We start from the raw sequence: 21,162 nt of genomic DNA on the forward strand, positions 1-21,162 counted from the left end.
CTCCATTTAAGCTCATTATCTCACTCAAATATTTATTATGTATTAAGCACTAATTCAGGTGTTGGGGATAAGATAGTGAGCAAAACAGATTAAAACAATCCCTCAAGGACTTTATGTTTTGATATTCAAAGCAAATTCTCCAAAAGGATACCCAAATTGCCAAATGAAGGTAAAGAGTAAGATTAGGCAAACTTGACTAGGAAGCACACAGGAAACAAGTTCAGAAGCTTTTATTAAATAAACAACAATTTGTTTATATTTAACAAGAATTCACTTCTCCCTGTTGTTTACCAACTAAACACAATGAGTTAGGTGGGGTAATTATTACTATCCCTCTTTTCAGATTTTTAAAAAGAGCACCTGAATATTTAAATAATTTGCCCAAATTTCTAAATGTCACCCCTGGACACACTGATGTCTATCTCTTGTCTCTCCCATGAGTCATAAGAGGCAGGCCAAATTATATTGTTATATTGGGTGCATATATGAATATGTAACAACAAATCCCATAATTATGTGCAACTCTAATGCACAATTAAAATGCAGGGGAAAAACACAAAAAGGATTAATTTGGGTCACTGGTTAGAGACAAAGTTTTATTTGTTACTTAAAATAATGAACAGTAGGTAAGAATACCTATACTTAACAACAATGCTTCTGAATCTGATGGAAGGGGAGATCCCAGCATCTTTCGGTAAAATGTCAGGAATGTGCTCACTTTCAGGCATGTGTTAACATTTCTGTGGCCAAGAAACTACAACTTAATAATGCATGGAATATCAAATTGGAAACTTTTTCTTAACTTGGTGAGTGCGTTTTGGTCTCCTTGGGACTAGAATGCATTCGAGGATATCCATAAAGCCCAATAGTCAACAGAAAAATCAAAACAGACAATAAAAAAATCACGATTCCTGGTAATAAAGCTATTTTTTTTCCTAAGGGTGGGCCACTGTCAACACTACCTCCGTAGCCTCTGTGCAGACAATCGGGTGGGGACCACCCATAACCACAGTGGCAGTGATGTTTGTTATTACAGATCCCCTTCATATTGCAGGTCTCAGGAAGGCAGTCTTGTGACAAGACAGACAAACTAACACACTTTTTGTCGATACAGATCTTTCCTGTTCCACAGGCAGTGCCATCTTTTACTTCCCCAATGTCAGGTATGTCCATCCCTAAATGATGGACAGAACTCCAGCAGGTGACACCATTGATGCGAGTGTGCTGCAAAACATAATGATCTTGGAGACGGGGAATGTCTTCCACATCTTCACACTGAACTCTCCCACAAAAGATGTCAGACGTGTTACATTTTAGGTATACTGTGCCATTTATACCACAGTGGCCAAACTGGTTTCCTTGGGAGTTGATTTTTTGGTAGCAATTCTGAGATGCACTCTTTGCACCTTGGCCAAAAATTTCCTTACACTGTTGGTCATGGTTATGGCATCTCTTTTGATAGCAGTAGGCACTTTCACTACAAGGGATCCCATCCTGCACATACCCATCTTCCGGGCACTGATGGGATGACCCATTACACCACTCTGGGAGGTCACATTCATTGACCTGTTGTCTACAGATTTCCCCTGATGGTACGAATTTGCAGTCTTTGCAACAAAGTCCAGAAGCACAAGCAGCACCTGGCCTCAGGGTGCAGTTCAACAGACAACAAGGATCTTGCTCACACTGACGTATGGATCCACAATCACATTCCTCTTCTCTTTCAACTGCACCATTTCCGCAGCGCTTCAGCAAAAATATTTCCCCTGGCTTTGGATGGTTGTGCAGACATGATCCTTGGTTTGATGTGGTCTTCATAAAATCAACATAACTGCAATTGGTAAATCTCTCTGCTGGTACTCTGAAAGTACTCATAAGGCAGCCTTTTTCCCCACAAAAACAGAAATCCTCATCATGATACATACCCAAAGTATGACCTAATTCATGGGCCACAGTATTAGCAAAAAGAGACCAGGGGTCTTCTTGGAAATTATCAACTCCACAATCAATAGGAGGACGACATATTCCTGCAACATAGGCTAGACCAAGTATACTTATCTGTGCATTTTTAATGAAAATATGTGCAGCATCATGCTGTAGCTGGGAAAGACTGACTTGTTTCCACTGAGAAAAATCTTCTAAAACCTGTTCTATGTTTACCATTGGGAAAGCATTTCTTTGATTCCAAATCTCAATCCCAACCAAAATTACATAAGTGCTCAACTGCTGATATAAGGAATCCACTAAATTGACAATAAGAACTACATCCTCTTGCACCTTTGACAAGTTGCTTTGAGAGTAAACGAAGAAATCATGATCTATCACTACCACCAGCTCCAGAAACCATGTGTGGGTCCACCAGTCCCTAGTAGAATTTTGTTTCCAATCCGAGCTCTCAATCACTTCAAATTCTAGTTGTTGACGTGCTATTTCCTTCTCCGTTAAACCACAGCTCGTGGGTGAAAATTGTGTCTCGTTACTGTGTAATCTATAAACCAGGTGTTCAAATGTGGCAGAGTGCCTAATGGGTTCAATTTCATAAGTGAGGTCATTTATTTGTAACACTCCCCGAAAACCCCCAAAACAGGTACTGAAAACAACCAGAGACTCGGGGGCCCCCTCCACATAACCATGATAGTAACAGTCATCTGGGATGAAGGGGTGATCTTCTAGGAGGGCATGCTGCTCTGTGTAGGTGAGCACAGGAAGATGTGCAGAAACTAATAGTTTCTTGACCTTAATGTGCACAATGTGTTTCTGGCCCCCAAATAGCAGGCTGTAGGAAAGCCATCCCGGAGTCTTTGCACCTCTGCCTCTGCTGGTCACCTTCAAGGGGATCACCACTTCTGGGGAACTGAGATGTTGGGTGGGCCCAGCTTGGGAGAGGCTAGAAGGGGACAGAGACACTTCGAGCCAGAGCAGCAGAAGAGTGGCTCTCATGGATGTTCCATCCTCCACAGCCACCATTATGGAGCCATCTATCCAGAGCAGAAGAGGACAGAATGTGAGGCACTGCTTGTGTGACTCCTTCCCCCTCAGCTGCTCAGGGTGCAGGGCTGACCTTATGGATCTGTGTCCTGGCAGAGTCGGAGCATCAGAGCTGCACTGCTGAAAGGGAGAATAAAAATAATAAAATAAATAAAACAAAAGAAAGGGTGGGACAAGTGGTAGGATTAGGTTAGGAAATCAGGAGAGAAAAAGCATGGAGTAGCAAAAAAATTGAGTCATGAATCAAGAAAATTATTTGGATTTGCTTTTAAAAAATGAGAGTAGAGAGTTGGGAGTGGTATAGATAAAATGAGTCAATATTGGCCATATATTGATAATGGTTGAAGTTAGAAGATGAGTACTTACATGATTATCTCAATCTTTATAGGCAGTATGAAAATATCCATAATAAAAACAGAAAAAAATAAAGAGACTCTGTATCTCAATTTGTTCAACACACATTTGGTTTGTATCTGTTGTACTTATGCAGGACATTATTGACAGTGATCCACTTAACTGTTTACAACAAAACTGAAGACACCAAAATCAATCACAATAATTCTATGTTGATTTGATTGGCCTTATGATTAACATTATTTTCCTTTATTTAGAGTCTCCAAATTATATTCCCCATTATTCATAACTTTATTAGACTACAAGGTCCTTGACTACGGCTTAATGACTTTCCTTGGTCATTAAAAGAGCTCAAATTAACTGTTTGCTGATGACGTGATCCTATCTTTAGAAGACCCAAAAAGTCCAGAAGACTTGTAGAACTGATAAATTTAGTAAAGTAGCAGGATACCAGATCAACATACAAAAATCAATCACTTCCCTATACTCCAATAATGAACCTTCTGAAAAAGAAATTAGGAGAATTATCCCATTCATAATAACCTCAAAAAAAATCTTGAGAATTAATCGAACAAAGGATGTGAAAAGCCTATACAATGAAAACTGCAGAACTCTGAAGAAAGAAATTAAAGAAAACCTCGGATGGAAAGATCACTCAGGTTCTTAGACAAGCAGAATTAATATTATCAAAATGGCCTTATTACCAAAAACATTATACAAATTCAGTGCAGTTCTCATCAAAATACCAATGACATTCTTCCAGAACTACATAAGAAACTCAGTTAATAACAAGAATCAACAAATGGGACTTACTTAAACTAATAAAGTTTTTTCTCAGCAAGAGAAACAATAAGAGAGGTAAACAGGGAGCCTACATCCTGGGAACAAATTTTCACTCCTCACACTTCAGATAGAGCCCTAATATCCAGAGTATACAAAGAACTCAAAAAATTAGACAATAAGATAACAAATAACCCAATAAACAAATGGGCCAAGGACCTGAACAGACACTTCTCAGAGGAGGACATTCAATCAATTAACAAGTACATGAAAAAATGCTCAACATCTCTAGCAGTCCGAGAAATGCAAATCAAAACCACCCTAAGATACCATCTCACTCCAGTAAGATTGGCAGCCATTATGAAGTCAAACAACAACAAGTGCTGGCGAGGATGTGGAGAAAAGGGTACTCTTGTACATTGCTGGTGGGACTGCAAATTGGTGCGGCCAATTTGGAAAGCAGTATGGAGATTCCTGGGAAAGCTGGGAATGGAACCACCATTTGACCCAGGTATTGCCCTTCTCAGACTATTCCCTGAAGACCTTAAAAGAGCGTACTACAGGGATACTGCCACATCGATGTTCATAGCAGCACAATTCACAATAGCTAGACTGTGGAACCAACCCAGATGCCCTTCAATAGATGAATGGATAAAAAAATGTGGCATTTATACACCATGAAGTACTACGCAGCACTAAAAATGACAAAATCATGGAATTTGCAGGGAAATGGATGGCACTAGAGCAGATTATGCTTAGTGAAGCTAGCCAATCCCTAAAAAACAAATACCAAATGTCTTCTTTGATATAATGAGAGCAACTAAGAACAGAGCAGGGAGGAAGAGCAGGAGGAAAAGATTAACATTAAACAGAGATATGAGATGGGAGGGAAAGGGAGAGAAAAGGGAAATTGCATGGAAATGAAGGGAGACCCTCATTACTATACAAAATTACATATAAGAGGTTGTGAGGGGAATGGGAAAATAAACAAGGAGAGAAATGAATTACAGTAGATGGGGTAGAGAGAGAAGATGGGAGGGGAGGGGGGGATAGTAGAGGATAGGAAAGGTAGCAAAATACAACAGTTACTAATAGGGCATTATGTAAAAATGTGGATGTGTAACCGACGTGATTCTGCAATCTGCATTTGGGGTAAAAATTGGGAGTTCACAACCCACTTGAATCTAATGTATGAAATATGATATGTCAAGAGCTTTGTAATGTTGTGAACAACCAATTAAAAATAAAAGAAAAGAAAAGAAAAATAAGAAAAATAAGAAACTCAGAATAGTCAAAGCAATCCTGAGCAAAAAGAGCAATGCTGGAGGCATCACAATACCAGACCTCAAATTATACTACAGAACTATAGCAATAAAAGCAGTGTGGTACTGGAACAGAATAGAATACACAGATATTAGCACACATAAATATAGTTATCTTATACTAGACAAAGGAGCCAAAACCACACATTGGAGAATAGATAGCATTTCTTAATAAATGGTGCTGGAAAAACTGGATATCCATGTGTAGAAGAATGAAACTTGACTCTCACCCTGCATGAAAGTCAACTCAAAGTGGATCAAAGACCTAGGAATTAGACCAGAAACCCTGCAACTGCTAGAAGAAAATGTAAGCCCAACACTCCAACATTTTTGGCACAGGAGCCAAATTCCTTAGCAAGACTCCTAAAGTGTAAGAAATAAAACAAAAAAAAATCTAATAAATGGGATGGCATAAATTTTAAAACTTCTGCATAGAAAAGGGAATGATAATGTGAAGAGAGAACCTACATAATGGGAGAAGATCTTTGCCACCTGCTCCTCAGATAGGGTATTAAGATCCAGAATATATAAAGAATGCAAAAAAAAAACACTTAACTAAAAACAAATAACAAAATTAATAAATGGGCAAAAGAACTAAACATACATATCTCAAAAAGAAGAATTACAAATGGCCAACAAATATATGAAAAAATGTTCAACATCTATAGCAATTAGGGAAATGCAAATTAAAACTACATTGAGGTTTCATCACACTCCAGTCAGAATGGCAATTATCAAGAATACAAATAAGTGTTAGCAAGGATGTGGGGGAAAAGATACACTCATCCATTGCTGGTGGTTGCAAATTAGTGCAACCACTCTGGAAATCAGTATGGAGATTCCTTAAAAAAAATAGAAAGAAAAGAAAACCAGGAATGGAACTACCATATGACCCACTTATCCCACTTCTCAGTATATATCCAAAAGATCTAAAATCAGCATACTACAGTGACACAGCTACATCAATGTTTATAGCAGTACAGTTCACAATAGCCAAGTTATGGAACCAACCTAGGTACCCTTCAACAGATGAATGGCTAAAGAAAATGTAGTATATATAAACAATGGAGTATTACTCAGCCTTAAAGAAGAATGAAATTATGGCATTTGTTGGTAAATGGATGGAACTGGAGAATATCATACTAAGTGAAACAAGCCAATCCCAAAACCCCAAAGTCCAGATGTTTTTTCTGATATGCAGATGCTAGTCCAAAATAAGGAGATAAAAGGAAAAAGGAGGGGGCTCCATTTAAATAGAAGAAATTGAAGTAGATTAGATGAAGGAGATTGAGGCAGGGAGGAATGGATAAAGAAAGAACAATGGAATGAATCGTTCCTAACTTTTCTATGTCCATATATGAATATACCACAGTGAATCTCAACATCATGTATATTCACAATACACTAATCATGTGTGTGTGTGTGTGTGTGTGTGTGTGTGTGTGTGTGTGTGTGTGTGTGTGAGTGTAGCAGAAAGGTCAGTAGAGTAGAGGGAAGTGAATAGGGGAAGAAAAGGGGAAGTACTGGGGACTGAATTAGAACAAATTATACTCTATGCTTTTATGATTATGTCAGAATGAATCCTAATATTATACATAACTAATATGAATTTTTAAAAAGTAAAAAAGCATTTATGTGTTTAGAGCATACAAAGTACAGGACATTATAGCAGATATTAGGAAAAAAACTTGAAACAAAGAACATCAAAGAGTCAATTTAGTGCAAAAACTTGGGTCAGAAGAAAGAATAAGCTTTAGGGGGATTACAATATCACATTCGATATTTTATATTGAATAAATTTAAAGTCCTCTTCTATTACGCTGAGAAATGTGTCCATGAATTTCATCATAATGTCTATAAATTTCATTTTGATCTCAACTGACTGGCAAAAATTGAGCCTGTGTTAAAACAGAGAAGTAAACAGACATTTATGATATAATATGAAACAAATCAGATTGACCTGAAGCTTATAAAGCTTATGCTTCAGGGACTCTCATTGCATAGACCTTCATAAGACCTTGGGAGGGACTCAGCACTTTATGAGAACCACAATTTTAACTCAGAAACAAAAGATATGATGAAGATTCTCTGAAATTTGATAATTTGTAATTACATCTCCCACTACAAATAAATTGTGAATCTGAAATTTTTTTTGAAACTATCAAGAAAATAAAATTTTATCAAACATATCAGGGAAAGACAAATGACCTTCAGTTCTTGCCACAGAAAATATAACAAAAGCAATTCTCATAAGGGAACCAATTAAATAAATAATTCAAATGGTAAGGAAAGCATATTATAGAAATGTGTCAGGAATCAATAGAAGTATTGGGGAGTATCACATTTGTGATACTTTATGGTGTTTTTAATCTTTCAAATTTTTAAATTCATAATGTGTTATGATATTCATTATGCTAAATGAATATTTATTTGCTTATTTATTTTTACATTTGTAATTTTGGGTCTTTTTCTTAAAGTGGACAACTCATCCTATAGATGGGTCAAGTCCCAAACTTGAATCCATGCTGATGATAAATGTATTGCCAGATGTTAAAGTGCAGTTTCTTATAAGAACACGGTTTCTCAACTCAAAATAGATCAAGAACCTAGGCATTAGACCAGAGACCCTGTGCCTACTAGAAGAAAATGTAGGCCCAACTCTCCATCATGTTGGCTTAGGAACTGACTTCCTCAACAAGATTCCAAAAGCACAAGAAGTAAAATCAAGAATCAATAAATGGGATGGAATCAAACAAAAAAAAACTTCTTCACAGCAAAGGAAACAATCAAGAATGTGAAGAGAGAGCTTACAAAATGGGAAAAAATCTTTACCTCCTGCACCTCAGATAGAGAATTAATCTCCAGGATATATAAAGAACTCAAAAAAATTAACATTAAAAGAACAAATAAGGGGCTGGGGTTGTGACTCAGTGGTAGAGTGCTTGCCTAGCACGTGCGGGGTGCTGGGTTCAATCCTTAGCACTACATAAAAATAAAATACAGGTATTGTGTCCAACCACAACTAAAACAAAATATTTTTAAAAATCAAATAACCCAATCAATAAATGGACTAAGGAATTGAACAGTCACTTCACAGAATAAGAAATACTGGGGCTGGGGTTGTGGCTCAGTGGTAAAGCACTTACCTAGTATGCATGAGGCACTGGGTTCAATCCCCAGCACCATATAAAAAAACTAAATAAACAAAATAAAGGTGTTGTATCCATCTACAACTAAAAATATTTTTAAAAAGAAATACTTATAATCAACAATTATATGAAAAAATGTTGAATATCTCTAGCAATTAGAGAAATGCAAATTAAAATTGCACTGACATTTCATCTCACTCCAGTCAGAATGACAATTACCAAGAAAACAAGCAACAATAAATGTTAACAAAGATGTAGAGAGAAAGGTACTTTCATACATTGCTGGTGGGAGTACAAATTGGCGCAACCAATTTCCACCACTATGGAAAGCAGTAGTGATTGAACCAGTTATCCCACTCCTCAGACTATACCCAAAGAATTTTAAATCAGCGTACTACAATGATGCAGCCACACAATAGTCAAGCTATGGAACCAACCTAGGTGCCTTCCAACAGATGAATGGGTAAAGAAAATGTGGTATGTAAATATACAATGGAATATTTTTCAGCCATAAAGAAGAATGAAATTATGGCACTTGCTGGTAAATGAATGGAAATTGAGACTATCAGGCCAAGCAGAATAAGCCACTTCCCCCCAAACAAAGGCTGATTCTCTCTGATATGTGGATCCTAACCCACATCAAGGGAGGGAGGGGAGAGGAAGAATAGAGTCAATTGGATTAGACAAAGGGAAATGAAGGGAAGGGAGAAGGAAGAGGAGCAGGAAGGACAGTAAAATTAATTGAACATAACTTTTCAATTATTTGAATACATGACCAGGGTAATTCCACATCATGTACAAGAATAGAATCCTAATTACAATATGTTATACTCAGTGTATGTACAAGATACCAAAATATATCCCACTGTCATGTGTATCTAAAAAGAAGAAATAAAAAGAACACAGTTTCTTATAGCATCTTTAATCACACCAATCTGAGAAACCTTGAACAGGATACATGAAAAATGAAGATGATTAACCAAATACCGATTAGCTCCTGGCCTCCTGGTCTCTGAATGCATTCATAGGCAATGCTTCCTTTACCCTGTTCAACATCCTTTACACTGCCATAAACCTTCCCCCATGCCCCTTTTATGGCAAAGGGGCAGGGAAAGAGGAAGGGGAGACAGCATAAAGGAATAAACAGAAAGAAATACTTATAATCAATAATTATAAGTATTGCTGATACTTATAATTTGGTCTCAAATGAATTTTGGTCCAAAATTCATCCTCAACCTCTTTATGGAAAGCACCCTACGTCTACTTAATGTATTAAACTGAAGCTTCAATGGAAATTACTGTTTACCTGAAGACTCACTCAAAAGAAACCCCATTCCCAGAAGACCCATAAACTACATGATCTAGAGTCTAGGTTCCTGTTCTCCCCAGCCTACAAAATCAATTCCCCATCATTAATCCTGTGATATCTGACTACACTTATTTTTACATTTATCATCAACCACCCCTATCACTCTTGCACATACTTCAAGGCTTTGTCACCAAACTGATAAAATTATTCTCCACCCCACATCCTACCCTTATCTTAGTTAATATCAAGAAAACAGACAATCATCTGAAAGTCAGAAGGTTTTAATTTTCTTTAGCCTTTTCAATTTTTCTTCAATATCATGTAGTTTACTCATTCACAGGTACAATCTCTCACCCAAGCATAAAATTCTTATATGCTATGCGATTTACCAACAATTTTAATCTGTCCAGCTCTCCCTAGTATCGTGCAATACCTATTGCTCAACTAGGTATCTTTCATTGTCTCTGATTTCTCTCAGACTCATGTCCTTGTTCTCCATTCCACTCAAGCTGAAGTTACCACTTCAGTTAACTATTATCCAACCACTCTACTAAAATCTTTAACTCCCTGAAGTCCTACAGCTATAATTTAGATACTGAATATCCCTAAAGATTAATGTTTTAAAGTGGGACCCTAGCCCATCTTCTTCCTCTTACTCTCCACTCCTTGGCTTGTGATGTAGTTTTGTTCTGCTGTATGCTCCCCACTGTTGCCATCTGGCATGCCCACCAGCAACCCAAAGCAACAGATCTGCCTGATCATAAACTAAACATCCAAACCTGTGAGCCAAAATAAAACCTTTTCTCTTTATAAGTTACTTATAGTGATGGAAAACTGTCTAATATACTGACTCACAGTACAAATTTGGGGGCATAAGTCTGGTCACATACTTCTTTCTAGTCTCACATAAAAGCTACTCATGGTTAAGTTATTTACTTCTTTAAAAAGGAAATCAAACCGGGAGTGGTGGCACATGCCTGTAATCCCAGCAATTTGGGAGGCTGAAGCAGGAGGATCATTGAGTTCAAAGCCAGCCTCAGCAAAATCGAGGCACCAAGCAACTCAGTGAGACTCTAAAATACAAAATAGAGCTGGGGATGTGACTCAGTGGTCAAGTGCCCCTGAGTTCAATCCCCAGTACCCCCCCCAAATAAATAAATAAATAAAAATAAAAAGGAAATTAAAAAATTGAGAATTTTCACATTATTCAATGTACTACTCTGGACACCAAACTTATGAATGACTTATCAGCAGAAAAAATAGTAGTTTCCATGGTCCTTTCTGTCTAGGTGATTTTCAAAGAATCTTGTCAATGAACAAAGTTACGTAACTGAGACCACAGAGAACAAACAGAAATATAAACCCTTCCCCCCCTTTTGTCTCCCAGGTGATTAAGTGCTAGATTTAGCTGCTAATCAGCAAGGATTTTTCACTTCCACTTAAACAGCAACTGACATCTTGCTCTGGCTCCACCATTTCTATAGAACTGTTATTTCTGAATTCAATACACTTAGAATTGGATTGCCTTCTTAACTTCAGCTTATGTTCCCCTACAGTGTTAATTCACTTATGCTTCATAAAGTTGCTCGTGTTATCACACTGGTGTAGACTGACTAATCACTTTTCACTGTTGAACTGAATTATAATTTTCTACAGCAAGATCAAATTCCACTTCTATCATCAAATCCTTTTCTAATAATATAGACATTAATACTTAAAACCCTATAATCATCTTTGTAATTATCATATTCAATACATTTTATATTATAAAATCTGCAAATTGCTTTCTGTTTTATATACAAATTTTTCAATTCCATCTCCCTTTAAACTATATTTTTTAAAAAATGTGCTCAAAATGGGTAGTTAGGAATTTATGGAATATTTTATTTATGCTACAGATAAAGTTAAGATCTCCAAAATGTCCATTGTTGATGCTATTAATGTTCAAGTGACAAGTGATAAATATTATATAGTTTAAATAAATTAACAGAAATATAAAGCTAATTATGGATCAACACACTGCTATGAACCTTACAATGTTCATTCACTTTCTTAAAACTTTTTAGTGACATGTGTACCTTAGCCTAACTGAACTGTTGCCACACTTAAATTCAGTAATATACAAACACTAAGATAGAAAATAACATCATATAGGATTTTCCTGAAACAAATGTTAAAATGCAAAAGAAACTGCTATAACAACCTCTGCAGTCTTTACTTTTAGGTTTGTCAACCTGTTAATGAGATAAGCTTATATAAAAAGATAGTTTATAAAAATAATTGGTGGTATAGTACTTTACACTATGAGTTCTTCTATATAAAAACTGCAATGATTAAAATTAACTTAATAAAAAATTCTAACTCTGGACGGTTTCTTTCTAAAAGAGATTCTTATCCTGTGAAAGTTGCCAACTCCTAATTTAACTGTCAGATCCAGAACTCCATGTGATAATTATCAATTAGAAGCATTTTTAACCATAGTTCTATTTTTCTCTCAGAAAAAGATTATATTATTCTTATTGGTTTCTTCAGAAATCTAAGGAGGTATCTTTTCATAAACTTTCATCTAGAAAAACTCTGTCTTAAGAGGGCTAGCTATAAACAGGTTTGTCTTCAGCAGAATGCAGAGGATAAAATCTGTTCCTATTCCAGATACGATTATCAATGAGGAAAACATATCTTAAGAAATGAGAGGATCAGAAACCAAACAAGCTTAATCCTAGAAAATTTTGTCAGCAAGCCAGCACCATCATTAAGCAGAGCAAAGAAACTACCTAGGGAGAAAGATAACTGATAAAGAATAGAATGTTTGCTTTGAACAGATAGAACCAACAATAACCTAGAATCTACAGGTAGCAAAGCAATGAAAGCTTCCAAAAGATATTTGGCTTTATCTCTCTAGCTTTAGAAAGGAGTAAAACTTTTTTTAAACAATCAACATTGATTGTAAAAAGGACTTCTGTTTCCAGAGAAGATAGATACACTTCTATTAGTCCTGCTACTTAGAGATAAAAATATTGTAACTACAGAAAACAAAGAAGAAGATTCTGAAAGGTGGAAAAGAATGCAGACAAGCTATGTACCTTGGGAGCTAGGGAGTAACACTGTGGTGATTTCTATGGGTTTTCTTTTAACCTTATTAACAATCTGGAGAAGCCTATAACACTGAATTGCCAACACATACTCAAAATCTCCAAGTAAAGTTTACTTACTCCTGCCAAAGGACCCAAAAAGAAGCAGTCTGGCAAGATAGAAAACTTTAAGAAAACAATCATATTCTCCAATCAAATATCATAGGAAAAATTGTATCACCTCATGCACCTTCATAAGCAAAGACAACATGGGTTTACTTCCAAACTCACCCAGTTTAAAAAGGTGCCTCCCCAGTCCTCCAAATCAGACTGCTGTCAAAGAAAGCAGAACAGAGCTCTGAAATTGTCATCCCTGACATATAGTAATGAGGTCCTCATTGTACACTGTCAGTAGAGGGCATTTGGGCAGCTTTGAGGAGAGCCATACTTCAATTTCCCAGCTAGGTATCAAAGACTGAGAGGGAAGTCTGAACTTCCACATCTAAACAGCAGATATGAGATGGCCCAAACCCCTGGCATATCAATAAAAATTATATGGAGAAAGAGGATATACACTTACCCTACTAGTGCAACATCAGAGGATTACTGATAAAAAGAAAAAATTAATAACATCTACAACCTCATAACACCCAAAATATTCAGAATGTAATGGAACCAAATAGAATGAACAATGAACAGACGCCAACTCCAAGATAATATAGATACTGGTATTATGTGATGGGGACTTTAAAACTGACATAATAAAATTGCTTTAATGAGCAATTTAGAAATACCTGAAACTATTTATATATTTATTTATATATAAATAGTGGGAAAGATAAAAAAAAAGTTCATATAAAAAACAAAGCTGAGAGTGACATTGGCAAAATGGTGGATTATGATTTTCCAATGCTTATCCCTTTAAGAAATATAAGTGTGAACAACTCTCTAGGAGATAAGGAAACAAAAGTAAGAGATCACAGCACATATGCATAGTATAGAAATCAGAAGACACATTGAAGAGAGTGTGAAGGAGCATTTTTACATTATCATGTCACCTCTTTCTAGCCCCAGGCTGACAGCAGAGAAACTCTCCAAGAGGTGAAGGAGAGGGAAGTGAACGTAAGAGTTCTCTCACATCTTCTGAGAGTACTAAAGCAGCTTGTCACATTTGTTGCATTGAAGAGATTTTATTCATGCATCATACAGTACATTCACCCTGTCCTAAGTTAGATTACCCAAAGACTGTTGCTAAGGTCACAAACAGAAACTACTCCGTTAGTGGCTGAGGTTGTGGCTCAGCCGTAGAGCACTCGTCTCCTACACTTGGGACCCTGGGTTCGATCCTCGGCACCACATTAAAAAATAAATGAGTGAAATAAAAGTATTGTGTCCAACTACAAATATAAAGTAAATATTTAAAAAAGAAATTACTCTGTTAATACGATTACAAGTGTCCCCTCAACCTAGATGTTCCTTAATGCCACTGCTGATGTCTAAAAAAGGCACCATAGATGCCTTACTGCATTTTGCTCCAGGGTGTTTATGGATATGCTGCATCCAATAAATTATATGAACAGAGTGTAATTCCACTGATCAACACAAAACTGTAAGTAATAACACTGCGAACATTTCTTATATAGTTTATAAACTATTTACTTAATTTCAAATGCACGTACTTATTTACTAGTATATATTATGAGTCTGAGATTCTTCATTGTGAACGGACTCCCTAAATAGTTTTGTCTAGAAAAGCAATAAAGGAGACAAAATACAAAAAAAGAAAGAAAGAAAATAAAGAAAGAAAGAAAAAAAAAGAAAAGGCAAAAACTTCCTAAAAGATAAATGTTACTTATACAGGGGAGGTACTGTCTGCATACCACAGCCATGGTTCTTTGCTCTGGTGGTGACATTTGGTTGATACAGAAACAGAGAAAGCTTCATCAAGTCCCTTCCAAGGTACAAGAGCCAGCAGACAGTGCTCCCTGCTCAGAAGTCTTGAGATCTAGGACATTCCAGGACCCTGGGAAACCAACACAGCCTGACAGTGTCCCTTCCTCAGATGTTCCACTACCAGCTCTATCAGACCATGACACAAAGAGCCTTGATGCCAAGTGCAAGTTGGGAGCACCCTCCCTCAGATCTGAGTCCTCACTTTTGGAGGACCTTTTCCCAAGCCCCTATGGTACCACCACTACCTCAGCATCCTTTTCTAAGAGGTCCAGCCATCAGTTGCACCTTTCCTTTGTTCCCAAATGACCAGCACCACCTATCCTCATCTCAGGTCCAGATCTCTGAGGCCCATTATAAAAGCATCTAGGTTACCATAACCCCAACCTCTTCCCCTTTCTTGGAGAAGTAGCTAGCTCCTTTTGAGAAATCCCACCTCCTGTACCTCAGTGTTCTCTTCTAATCATTTCAGTCCCCTAATACCTTTTCAAAAACTTCCTATTGTAATGTCTCTTGGTGGGTTTTCTCTGTTCTGGACTGGATCTTGACAGATACAGCATCTGGTACCAGGACTGATTCTTTGAGAGAGAGAGAGAGGGAGAGAGAGACAGGCAAATAAGCATCTGGGATTGGTGTGCACATGTGCGTGGCCTGAGACACACTGGTGAACTCCTGCCCAATGGGGAATGAGCTCAGAGTAGCATCACAATTACATAAATTACCACTCACTGTTGATTGTGATGAAGTGCCCCAGTGTTACAAGTGTGCAGGGGGACCAAGTGACTACTGGAATGATGTCCATAAGTGCCTCAAGGACTGGGGGGTGGGGCAGCTGGATTTAACTATACTGATGATGATGGTCCAAGACCCCACTTTCTCAGATCACAAGCTTATCATGATGGACCTGAAAGAATCTCTTCTTTGCTTTACCACAGCACCAACCTCACTGAAGATCAAAATATTGTGGGCAGTGCAGAATCACAATGAGAGTTAAGCACATTCATTTCCTGACACTCTAGTGGGATGTGTTAGGTCACTAACAGAAAAGGAAAAAAATGTGGGGATTTGAAATGAGGAATTCCAGCGGGACCTGGGTGGTTCTGAGCCTCCTTTGCCAGTGAAAGAGCCTAGAGCTCTCCTGTCTGAGGAATTGAGCTTGAGACCCTGTAATGACCTCAGGTGAGAAACTTACCCTGCAAGAGGATTCCTAGACTCTTCAAGACATGCAACTAATGGGCCTACACACAGACTAAAATCCTATCTCAACATGTTCCTGTGCATCAAGTCTAAGTCTCAATTGGAAGGCAAAAGTTTCTATTACAAAATATTTGCAATGTTGTCATAGTATATATTGGCAGGGACCCACAGGGGTGTGTAGGATATAGATCTTAAGAATTTTGGATTGTGGAAGAGCAAAAAGCACAATGAAGCATGCCAAATATTTATTATGGGTGAACTTACCAGATACCTGGATTTTTTATGCTAGCTCGGGCAATTGAAAGTAGATCAATAATTTTACTTATTTGACTGAAACATACTGCAGTAAGGTTTAATACTCCAGGAGATCAGTATACCTAAATTTTGTTCACAAAATGTACAGAAAGGGTACCAAAGACTTAGAGCAATAGGAACACTAGAACCAACTCATCATGTATAACCTGCACACATACATTCCTTAAAATTACTCAGGGGACACAGATGGGCTCCCTGATCCTAATGAAGGTAATTTGCTCCCAGAGTAACAGTGACCACATGTTAGTGCACTGCAGATACAAAGTAAGTGCATTTTCCATAATGAGCTGCAGGAATGATGTGTCAACCAGAGTATTCTGAGTCCTAAGGTTCCAAAGGAAAGACGAACAGTTCATAGTCGCCCTATCAATTAAAACATGGGCAGCCTACCAAAACAATACATAGTTCAATAAAGGGAAACTACTAGACTGGATGGACAAAAAAACTCCCCATCATGGCAGAGTCCTAACTTCTTGTTTTCCTAGATTAAGCCAATTCATAGATCCAAGGACTTTCAACGGAATAAGAGGCTGTGTCCCTCTAAGGAATGATGCTGCAATTCAGCTTCAAGTGTATTCAGTCATATGCTGCATAATGATGTTTTGGACAATGGGGAATCCACACAGTGTTCTCATAAGAGTATAATGATACTGAAAAATTTGAACCACACGTTCAACTTATACCCGAAGGAGATATCTCCCAAGAGAAAGGAAACTACTAGAGAAGAGTAGAACTCAAGACCATTGACAGTGAAGTGCATAAAAGGAGCTTGTATAGGTCAAGAAGCTCCTTATGAAACATTTCAAAGCATGGCCGCCAACACCAAAAGACTTTTTGTTAATAGAAGGAATGCTCCTAGCACATTTCCTACTTAGAAGAAAGTCTAAGATGGAAAAAGGAGGCAAACCAAGCAAACCACATGAACATAATTCCAAAAGGAGTGAAAATTTCTCAGAAAGAGCCTCAAGCAGGTCCTAGAGGAGAGATTCCAGAAGAAGGCATAGTTATCACAGGGATAAGAGCTCCATGCCTGTAACTGCCCCTCAAGACTTTCCAGCAGGACAGGATGTGGTGGTGGAAGCTAGTGATAACAATGATGCTAACCCTTTGGACATCTGGGCTAATGGGTGTGTTTGGGCCTTAGTGTTCAACAACAAAAACAAAAACAAAAAGTAAAAGTAAAAGGAGAGTTTAGAAAATTGAAACAGAAAAGTGCTTACAGAATAAAGATGTAGAAGAAAAAATACTGTGTAGCTAGCAGTTGATGTGTTTGTGTTTTAAACTAAGTGTTCTCACTAGTACAAAAGTTAAAAACATTTTAATTTATGTTACAATAACCTAAGGTTACTTCATTATTGAAATTATAATGTACTGAAAGTAAATATTTTTAAATTAAAAAATATTATTGATGAAAGAAAAATATCTTTTATAAATGCAGCGTGTGGCCTAGGTGTAAGGGCTACAGCAGTGCGAAGCAATGTTGAGCTGGGGCATTCACTCCATGCACAACTACTGACAGACAGACTTCCAGTCCCACAAGTCCAATTCATGGTACAGCCCTGTAAAAGTTAATTTGTTCTCCTTTACAGTGCATTTTTACTTATCTTTTCTATTTGTAGATGGAAAAAATGCCTACCACTGTCTATGCTATTCAGAACAGGAACACAGGGTCCTTGTAACAGAAGCAACAGACTACACCATAGAGCCTAGGTGTGTAATAGGCTATGGCATGTACTCTGTAAAAGTTGACTCTATTATGTTCTCTCAATGAAAAAATCACCCCGTGACACGTTTTTCAGAACATATTCCTGTCATTAAGTGACATGTGACTCTACTGAAAATCTGCCATAACTTCCTCCCAGAAACCTACAATCAATATTGACCATGACAATACCACCAGGAAAGTGAAATACCTATACATTTCAGGAATTGCTAATCATGTCTGAAATGACAAATTCACTGATATACAAAACCCCACTGTGGACTACCATGAAAATTAGAAACTCCTTTTTACTCTAATAATTAATGGAGTTGGGCCCAAGCTTGTTTCAAATTGTGTTTGCTGGGTTTGAAGACCCTCAAGGGGGGACATTGCCAAATTTGCTGAATTCACAATTGGAATACTCATGCTTAGCAACTGGAAAAATCTCCCACTAGCTATTGGACGCAGGGTGTGGCATCTATTTTCCTTATAAAGATCACACATATGTCCCCTCATCTTCCCTCCCCCCTGCATTTAAGCTAGTAGACTTACAGAAATGCTATATGCTTAGGGAATTACAGGAACTACTGCCTTTCAGACATTGAAGATATAGGTAATGACATCTAGTAATATGTGCAATGTTAAGCACTGCATGCAAAATAACCAAGGATGATGCAAATAAACTTAACCAGTGGGTAACTATCATTACATTTCTGTTTCATATATGGTATCTGAAATAAATAACCCAAAATAGCCAGAATCTGTTATGTAACAAGTTTGCAGAAAATGCTTTTTCCCCTACACAATATTTAAAGGCAAACACAAGTTGTCTGAAGTAATCTGGCTAGACCATCAATACATTTTCAAGGCCTTATAACAGCTCTCCTGATTCCTGGCACAACTTTTTCTCTTGGCATCCTATAGAACATCACATTGCTTTAATTCGATTACTATAATTGGATCAGACAGATGTGCACAGTGTTGTTCTTATTATCAGGATATCTAGTAAACAGATGTTTATGCAAGACACATGCAAGCTCTATGCTACATAAAAAGACACTTAAATATAAACAGAAAATTTTTGAGAAAATAATATAAAACCATATTCCATGAAAACATTAACCAAAAGAGAGCTGATTTAAAACCATATTAGTGCAAGGCCCAGTGGCACACACCTGTAATCCAAGCTATTTGAGAAGACAGGAGGACTTCAAGTTCAAGGCCATCTTTGGCAGCTTGCCAAGACCATGTCTCAGAATAGAAAATTTATAAGGGGCTGAGGATGTAGTTAAGTGGTAGAGTACAAATGGGCTCAATACCCAGGATCACCAAAATCAAAGGGGTGGGGAAGATACATATTAGTAATAGCAATTTATTACTAGAATGTAATTCAGTGCTAAAGTGTCCGTGGTTTCAATACTCTGTACCAAGTGGATGAGGGAGATACATATTAGTAATAGAAAAGGTGAAATATTAACATGAAGAAAGAGGTATATGTTCATCTTAAGAGTAATCATTCACTTGGAATTTGTATGTAAATATTTTCAAAATATTTGAAACAAGTCAGGCACAATGGCAAAGGATTTGAATCGCTTGAGAAGATGAGGCAGGTAGATTGCAACTTCAAAGCCAGCTTCAGAAACTCAGTGAGGCCCTAAGCAACTTAGCAGGACCGGGTTTCAAAATAAAAAATAAACGGGCTGAGGAGGTGTTCAGTGGTAATGTTCCTCCGAGTTCAATCACCAGTACCAAAAAGAAAAGAAACAAAAGGGGAGATCAAAAATAAGAAACAGGAAAATTCAAAATGTAGCTGACGATGTTAATACAGCTTTCTCAGCCACAAACAGAACATATAAAAAAAACTTTTTGAAAGAAAAGTGAAGCACCTCTACTCAAAGTCATCTAGACACATACATTCAGCCTCCAATACTATGTTAAATAAATACAGAATAGGCATTGTTTTCATACTCACCTAGGGTACTTACCAAAATTAATTCTCAACTATTGCCATACTCAGTAAATGTTAAAAAATAAAATTGAAGTTTGTATTTCTTAATCACTGCAGAATTAAACACTATAAAAAGGAACAAGAGAAAAAAAATAGCCAGATGTTTCAACACTAAAGAAAACCCAACTACACCATGTTTAAAATAAAGAAAATTTAAATGGATAATGGATAATATTTGGAATCACTGCTACTGAATGACATTTTTTAAAAAAACCTTATAGGATGTGGCAATGGCAATGAATACTTACATGAACATTTTTAGCTTTCAGGGTATGTATTATAAAAACCTTAAATTTGAAAATATATTATCTGAATTCTAATCAACAAGTTAGAGTCACAATGGTAGAATAAAACTTTAAAAACATATATATAAGTACAAAACAGTGACATTAAAAGCTAACATAAAATAGGAAAAATCAATGTAGCCTAAAATGGTTACTTTAAAAGAATAATCAAATTGATAAATCCCTAGCAAAACTGCTTCAAGACAACATTGAGAAAATATAAAGAGCATTAGGAAGAAATGAGGAAATGCCATCATATTTCCTACAGGCAAAACAAGGAAATGAAAAGATACTCTGAAAACTTTTATGCTCACAAATAGGAAATCACAGGAGAATTGAACAAATTCCTTGAAAAACACAATTTAATGAACTAGACACATAAGAAGGCACAAAAACGAAATAGCTCTACATCTCTCAAAGGGAATTAATCAGTATACAGATTGCATAAAGGATTTCCATGGGTAATGCCTACAAACACTATTACAGTAACAGAAAAGATGTGGTCAGGGATCAGAGATCTTACCCTTATCAAACTTAGAACTTCAGGGAAACAACACACAGAACAACAATGAAGGAAGAAGTCCAGAACAACTAATGCTGTATACCTTTCATACCAGAACACAGGGATGAAGAACCCTGCCACTGTGGCCCACGGAGTAAAACATCTGACAGACAACATTTGCTATACTGTCTTTACCCACATGGGTTAAAGCTTTTTTAAGGCCTGAACACA

The 21,162-nt window shown here is 37.0% G+C and overlaps 1 protein-coding gene across 1 annotated transcript; it reads right to left on the reverse strand.

Moving 5' to 3' along the window:
* Positions 1 to 215: 215 nt before the first annotated feature.
* Adam21 (ADAM metallopeptidase domain 21) lies at positions 216 to 20,220 on the reverse strand. Its single transcript, XM_078050430.1, has 3 exons — positions 20,123 to 20,220; positions 3,062 to 3,108; positions 216 to 2,978 (listed from the first exon to the last, which is right to left on the reverse strand). The coding sequence occupies exon 3, from the start codon at positions 2,965 to 2,967 to the stop codon at positions 799 to 801; it is 2,169 nt and encodes a 722-aa protein (XP_077906556.1). The 5' UTR covers positions 2,968 to 2,978; positions 3,062 to 3,108; positions 20,123 to 20,220; the 3' UTR covers positions 216 to 798.
* Between the last annotated feature and the right edge of the window lie 942 nt (positions 20,221 to 21,162).

This window comes from Ictidomys tridecemlineatus, chromosome 5 (genome assembly GCF_052094955.1).
Source record: "Ictidomys tridecemlineatus isolate mIctTri1 chromosome 5, mIctTri1.hap1, whole genome shotgun sequence".
Lineage (NCBI taxonomy): Eukaryota > Metazoa > Chordata > Mammalia > Rodentia > Sciuridae > Ictidomys > Ictidomys tridecemlineatus.

What these genes read in the sequence shown, in the direction of transcription:
- Adam21 (XM_078050430.1), bottom strand. Translation starts at nt 2,967, where the DNA reads ATGGTGGCTGTGGAGGATGGAACATCCATGAGAGCCACTCTTCTGCTG.